The following is a 7,500-nucleotide window of genomic DNA, read 5'->3' on the forward strand; positions in this document are numbered from 1 at the left end:
CTCACTAGAGCACTATTGCGCCTCTAATATCAACTCTTATCTTCTAGTCTTTGCATCTGGTTTGGTTGAGGGAACATCATGTAAAATTAAACGGAAAACGGAAACGAGCTTTTTGAAGAAAAAAAAAACGAAACCAAACTCAAAAACTCCTTAACATTACAAAATCTCTGTCGTCGGCAGGCAGCAGGTTTCAAAGCACAACAAACAGCAGGGTTACAGCATCCCTGTTACATAGATGTGTTAACTAATTCGATCAATCCACGTCGACGGTGGACGACGGGCATCGGGACATCGTGCGCGTGCTGGGGAAATAATCGGACCGGCATCGCTATATACACACACCAGGGCATCAACCGCCCTTCTTATGGCGTTAGTTCATCCGTTTCCTTGATGACGGAGTTCTTCTCGATCGTTTCCCGGCGCAGAACCATCTCACGGATGTGCTGGAACGAGAAAAGTGTCCGAGGAACATCATTTGGCCGTACTCTCGCAATGGCGCCTACTGTTTAGCAGCTTACATCCTCATTCTGCACCACGATAATACGATGCTGGATGGCAGGCGCCAGCTGGCAGCTGTTCTGCTCCAAATCATCCAACGAAGCACGCCGGAGAAGCTGTAAAATATGGAAGCATTCGATTAGTACACGATCTATCCAATCATCCTTCGTACGCGATCGTCCTCTCTACTAACCTTTCCCCGATTGTTGCTAATGTGCTCCATCTTCGGTGGCGTCACGGAAGACTTGCGGCGGATCGGTGTCGGACCGTCGAGCTCGAGGTTCTCCAGCATCTGCACCATGCTGTGCCGGCGCGACAGCGTAACCAGCGATTGGCGGTGCTTCGTATGGTGTGCCTTGCCCATCCGCACATCGATCGCCTTGAAGTGGTTCTGGATCGCTAGCCCGAGCTCCGGCGCCGCATCGTCATCCATCAGCACCCGGCAACCCTTGAACATCGTGTACCCATCGCACCCACCATAGATGTAGCTCTTGATGCACAGCGTATACTTCTGCTCCAGGTTCAACCACTCGTCACCGACGCGCACTAGCTTCGGTTCCACTCTCCTGCCCGGTGGTTTCGACGGATCGAACGCAAACGACATACCGGCAATCTGCGGGAACCGACCTTCGAGCTTCGGATAGGTGGAGACCGAGTTCTCGAGCGCCTCGTGCAACGTATTGCCCGTCACCTCGAGCACAATCAGTGGATCCTGCATCGGAATGATGTTCACCAGATCACGCATCGTGAACGGACCAGCCGGATGGATCTGATCCGATCGGAACGTGCCGGAGTTGATCATCACACAGTCAGCGCCGGTCGCTGCGAGCGCCACATCGCAGATCCAGTTACCGAGGTTCGTCTCGGAGGTACGGATCGCCGAGAAGCGACCGTCCAACTCCACCGCGAACGTACCCAGCACCTCGTCCATCTTCGACTCGATCGTTTCCGAGTACTTGCGCAGCTCCTCCTTCAGCGCCGCATCTTCGCTGTACTTGCCCGAATGAATGTCCACCTTCTCCACGTTGATGTTGAGCTTGCCGTTCTCGTTGCGCGCCAAACAAACGCCAATCTTCGAGAACTGCCGAAAGTCCGTACCCGACTTGATGACGTGAGTATCTTCAATCTAAGGACATACCGTGGATAGGGAGAAGACCACAAAACCACGAGTTATTGGTAGAAGGGTAGGGGTAGCTTGCAACTTACGTTTAATATCTCGTACACGTGATCATGCCCGCCTAGGATGAGATCAATGTGGCCGCTGTGCTTCGCCAGCTCAATATCGTTCGGTGTCCGCATATGCGTTAAAGCTATAATCACATCACAACCCTGAAAGAGGTAATAAACGCAAAGGAAGAGATACATTAGAACCCCATACAGATGATCATCATACCCGGAAACCGCTCCATACCTGATTGTGTAGCTCATCGGCCAGCTGGTTGCCGGCTTTAATGAAGTCAATGTACGTCACCTCGTTCGGATCGATCGTCGGTAGCGTATCGAGCCACTCCTTCTCTACCAGCCCGATCAGGCCCACCTTCACGTTACCGTGGTGCAAAATGTGGGTAATCTTGCCTCCACCGAGTGGCCGGCCAGTTTCATTGTCGACCACGTTAGACATCAACCAGGGAAAATTCGTTTTCTCTACCCAATCCGTCAGTATGTCCAATCCGTGATCTACGAAAGAAGAGGGCATTAAAAAACACGTAAAAGCACGTTAAATAGTTGGCACAAGGACTCATCCGCCACCACCGATGGCTTACCGAAATCATGATTCCCAAACACGGCACAGTGCGTCCCAATTGCGTTCAGTACCGGTACCATCTGTTCGCCCTTGGTGAAAGTGCTGAGCATGCTCGGCGAGAACGCGTCACCGCTGAACAGCACGAGCGGGTTGAGGGAGGCGAACGATTTGACCGCGGTGCAGAACCGAGCCGCTCCACCGATCGGTTCCGTTTTGCTGTTGGCATCGATGTTGTACACATCGTTATAGTGGATCAGCGTCAGTTGATCCTCGCCGGTTGCCATGGTGTTACTGCTGCCGCTGCTACCTCCTCTAGTGCTGCTACTGGTTCCCACTCCACCGACGGTATCCCGATCATGCACGTGATGGTGCCGGATGAGCGTGGTGGTGTGCAGGTGCAGCAGGTTCGGTGTGTTGCTCTGAAGCTGCGAGACCGCCCGTTTGCCCGCTTCTCGGACCTCTACCGATGCCTACCGATGTGAAAGAGAATGGCAATTGTTAGTGAAGTTCTTGAAGGAGGAACCCACGACAAAAATCCACGCTTTACGACGAAGGATAGTGGCAGATAAAATGGGAGAGAAGGGAGAAGGACATGCTTCTAGCAACGAGATGTTGTGACAAACAAATGAAAAACAGCAAGAGCAGCAGATTCAGCGGAATGCGAAATAAGATACGGGGGAAACACATCACACTACATGCTGGATCAACAGGATCGGATGTACCACGTGCGCTGGCCTCTTCTGGGGTGTGCCTGGACGAGGAGGACGGATAGTTTCTTTAGCATACCACTCGGAAAAAACAAATCATTAATAAGGGTTTTAAGGGACACATCTAGACAGAGGACTGAAAGGTCGCATCTTACTACACAGGATATCGAAGAGGGAATGATAGTAGGCCAGGAATGGACATTCTGAGAGGGAATCCTAGACACCTAGTTACGACATCAAACACACGCACACAGACAGAGAGAGATAGAGAGAGTGATAGAGACGGAGAGACGAAGAAAGAAAGTGAAGAAGGAAAGGGGACACCTGTTTGAGCCAGCCGACCACATGTTTCAGGCCCTGCGACACTTCCGTTGCCGTTTCGAGGGGATTTCCGGAACCACCATCCACTAGATCGCCCCACTTGGAGCGCACCTGATGCTGTTGCTGCTGTTGTTGCTGATGCAGCTGGTGCTGCTGATGCTGTTGTTGTTGCGCGGCCTGCTGGGATGATGTTGCGAAGCCAGCCATGCTTCAGCCGCCAACAAGCAAATTCCAACAACTTTGTGTGTGTTTATGCGTGTGTCTTCGCGTGGAGGAAGATAAAGAGACAAATCAAAGCGGAAGTGTTGTGTGTTGTGGTTCATCGTCATCGGAAGCAACACACAAATGAAAGCAAAGCAAAGGTAGAGAAGCGAGTTCTAAAGTCATCGAATCAAGCGAACAGACACATCACCATCATGCACGGAGCGGATATGTGCTAGGGGAACACACCACCCCACCCCAAAATCCCTTCCTAAATCGACGACGACGGCGATGACCGTTTTCAAGGCCTGCGTTCGTTGATGTTGTGTGAACGGGGTAGTGACCCTCCCAAAAACCACCACCACCACCACCACCACGCACACCGTCCAATTCAGTTTTATGATTTGCACTAAAGAGTCGACTTCAGATAACAATAGGACACGAGGTGGGGTTGAAGGACGGGATAGGACCCCGGAACCTATCGGAACGAAACCTTACATGGAACCCGAGAGCGAAGGGAAGCAACGATTGAGACCTTCGCACCGCCGATATGTGTTTTGTATCTTCCTATTTCGTCACCGCGCGTAAGCCCCTTCGGTGGTACTGTTTGACCTTGACGCGCGCCCACGTTATGTTCTGCCACCAAACGCAACGCAACACCAGAGACTCCAGCTCGCGGCCAAGGGCCTTAACACGGATTAACAACACGACTTGTTCTAATCACGTGCCCATCATCTCCTCTACACAGCACAACACACAACTTCCTGGCCTTTCCCTTTCGCAATTCGCAGCAAAGCAACAAATGCGGCTTAATCTGTGCCACCGATCTGCGCGATCGCCGATGCACTCTCCCCGGCTGGGGACAAAACAAACGAGCGATTAGCGAACCGCGAATTACCTCTCTCGGTGATGGATGCGTCTCCCTTCGTGGAACCGTAAAGTGGAGCCGTCACTACTGAACTGAACTGAATCCGGATCCACAGCTCACTGCGATACCGAGCGCGAACGCGAATCACCGTGGCATGCTGCGGCGGTCGCGAAACTCTCGCTCTGACAGTCACCACCGCCGCCGCTTACGCATACGTAGGGCCGCGTTCCCCCTCCCCACGAAGGACGGACACCCTTCCCTTCCTTCCCGCTTACCGGTCCGGTTGTAAATTGCGCGAGTCCCCGAGCATGATAACCGACAACGTGTGCGCTAGCCAACAATGTATATAGCGTGTGGCGGCATATGTTGTGTCGCGCATATCTTCCGACATTGGGCCTGTTTAGCAAAGACGTTGCTGGGGTGCTGTTGTTGGGAGAGATATGATTTGATTATCTCTTCGCTTCTCTCACACTTCGCGTGGCGTGCCGGTGTTATCTGCGAGGGACAAGATAAGATTCTCCAATCGCATTATCTGCGTAGAAGCTGCTCTACTACCAGGAATGAATTGACTCACACCGTTCCGCACAAATCTTGGACATGGAAATCGAATTTCCCTCCATTCAAAATCCGTGTAACCATCCATCCTCGTCATCCACAATTATGAGCTGCATTCAGTGCTGACAAGGGCTAGTGTCGAAGTCGATCGGTTATTGAATTTACAATTTTCAATGCCACGCAATCTACACCCCGGGACCCGGAGAAAATATGATTTACACATCCAGAACACAGAAGGGGCTCCGTTCGATAATTGCGTTAGAATCGGAGAAGTGACTGCGGCCCCCTTCCCTGGTGCTAAACACGCGGAGGAGATTCTCTCTCTTTGGGACTTACGATCGAAATTTGCTTCAAAATACCTTTCGAAAGCGGCTGTACGGTTGAATTTAGAAACCGGAGTAACATATTCAGATCGGACCGGGGAGCACTCACTGGCTACTAAGCCTTAGTTTTACGACCAACCACGTGACCTACTACTACTACTAGGCCATCAAATGTGTTCCCCCAATTTTTCCACCATTTTTTACATTTTTCCTATTTCGACGGTATTGTGATTCCCTTCCCTAGATCCGTTCGCTGTGTAGCACAAGTTTGTGTGGTTGTTGCTAGCGAACACGCGCACCATCCTCAAGGTTGAGGAGAAACCGTCGTCACTAGAACAGTCCAAGCATCCCCTCCGGTGCTCCGTAGGGTCTCTAATCGAAGCGGATTGCCGTCTGTGGCGTTTATTTTTGCCTGTCCGATATCAAAAACCGTCAAAAGCGTGCGACAACGTGCAGGAAAGAGGAGCAGCTGTTGCTGTGGCGTTCCGTAGTCCTGGCGATTATTCTGTTGAATCTGCTTAGCAACGCGAATTAGCCTTAATTTCGTGCGCCTCCTGGTTTAACCGATCCAGGAGTTTACAATCTGGACGGTAGTGGTCGACGCTCTCTCTCTCTTTGGGGTGGTTGCGTGCAAAAACTTTTTAATGTTAAATTGCAGTTCGTTTTTTCTTGTTTACTAAAAACATGGCAAACGCCAGGCTATCGCCGTGCCGACCACCGTTATGCCGTGCTGCCACTTTCACTATCGATTAAATCGTGGCGACGACGACCGCGAGCACGTTTTGCGTTCAAACGCGAGACGTGACGTTTGCTCTGCGGCGCGCGGGCCACTCGCGATCTCCAACGTCATCTCGCCATCGGGTAGAATGATTCGCACGCTGATAAGTACACTACGTGGCCTACAACATCGACGTCGACGATGCCGCCATCGTGATATTTATTTTAAGACAGACTCTAAATCAGTCTGCGCCAGCCCAGCGGTAGCAGCGGTAGTGGCTTCTTTCTTTTCTATTTTGGCATAACAATCAGCGCGAGGAGCCGCCATTCTTCAGTGTGTCCCAGCTGCTCTCCGGCATCCGGCAGCGTTATCTCATCCGTCGCTGTCGAATTGCGAAAAAGTCGGGTTTATGGAACCGGAGAGCACTAGCACCATTGTGTGTACTACTCTATTCCGGTGGTTGCCCTGAGCCAGGAGGGGGTCAGCGTAACCAGAAGATTAATATGGCGCCCCAGTGCCTACTATAACCTCCTCCTGACGCGCGAGCGAGCAAGAGAGAGAGAGAGAATAACGAGCTAATGCTGCTCTTCCTTGTACTGCTGGAATGGAATGTACTGTGTGATTCCAGAGACGAGGGCACAATCTGTAAAAAGGAGCCACAGGAGCCAGCTGCGATTCAATTTGCCACCATTTGCTTCCTTGCGGCCAGCAGCCGCAGCAGCAGCAGCAGCAGCAGCAATTCCTCCTCTACCATTTGATTTCCGGTTACTGAGCTTCCGTACTAGCTTCCGGGTGAGAAGAGAGCGAAGGGAAAAATGAAGGGATTTATTGAATCCCCCCATTCCCTCGTCGCTATCTCGCCTCTATGAGGACGATGGCAATGTTGTGGTTCTATTTCTGGATAATTCTATATATCGGTCCCATCGGTGCCCGTGTCTTTCGGTTGTGGCGTGTTTTTCTTTCCTTTTTTTCCCTGTTTTCGCTTCCAAGCCTCCAAAGAGGCCCTAGCATACCGCACGGTGTACTTGGATCGCTGCACTCTGGCCCAGCTTGTTAGAGCTAGAGTGTGAGAGAGAAAGCAGTCTACACGATAGGGCGACGAGCACATTCGTTTTTTTCTCCTTTTTATCCGCCAAGTTGCAGATCTCGCCGCAGATTGGGATTGTTGTTGTAACAACAGCAAAAAAAACCCTCTTTTCTTCACAAAACGGATACGAAGAAAGGCCTGAAATGCTGCTGAATCGCTCTAAAGGCGGAATGTGGCGTCTCCAGGCGAGGATAGAGAAGTGTCCTGTCCTGTGGTTATGTGACAACATCTCTGCCATCCTCGCTCGTATCACCAGAGGTACACACATTGTGTTAGCAAGCAAACAATAAAAATCTCAATGACCTCTAGAGATTTGTCCTCTTCAACACGCCACGCGGCGATACAACGCTTATGCGCTGCCGCCACCACTAGTATCGTCCCTCCGAGCACTCCAACCGCGTGTGCGCCTCCATCACTTCCTGTGAGTGTGTGTGTATGTGGTGGGTGTTCGAGTGTTTCCTCGGCCTCACTCCCTAGG

The 7,500-nt window shown here is 51.5% G+C and overlaps 1 protein-coding gene across 3 annotated transcripts in view; it reads right to left on the reverse strand.

Moving 5' to 3' along the window:
* LOC126575592 (trifunctional nucleotide phosphoesterase protein YfkN) overlaps positions 1–7,500 on the reverse strand; it is an 8,924-nt gene that overhangs the window by 508 nt on the left and 916 nt on the right. Inside the window, exons 2-8 of one of the 3 annotated variants that reach the window (XM_050236358.1) lie at positions 3,274–3,532; positions 2,262–2,712; positions 1,910–2,175; positions 1,705–1,827; positions 692–1,624; positions 519–614; positions 1–443 (exon numbers count right to left, since the gene is read on the reverse strand). The exon at positions 1–443 is cut by the window's left edge and continues 508 nt beyond it. In XM_050236358.1, the coding sequence (XP_050092315.1) occupies positions 363–443; positions 519–614; positions 692–1,624; positions 1,705–1,827; positions 1,910–2,175; positions 2,262–2,712; positions 3,274–3,477 (2,154 nt within the window). In that variant the 5' untranslated portion in view covers positions 3,478–3,532 and the 3' untranslated portion in view covers positions 1–362. Of the gene's footprint in view, positions 444–518; positions 615–691; positions 1,625–1,704; positions 1,828–1,909; positions 2,176–2,261; positions 2,713–3,273; positions 3,533–4,369; positions 4,429–7,500 lie in introns of those variants that run through there. The other 2 variants (XM_050236360.1, XM_050236359.1) reach the window with 2 other exon arrangements.

This window comes from Anopheles aquasalis, chromosome 3 (genome assembly GCF_943734665.1).
Source record: "Anopheles aquasalis chromosome 3, idAnoAquaMG_Q_19, whole genome shotgun sequence".
NCBI lineage: Eukaryota > Metazoa > Arthropoda > Insecta > Diptera > Culicidae > Anopheles > Anopheles aquasalis.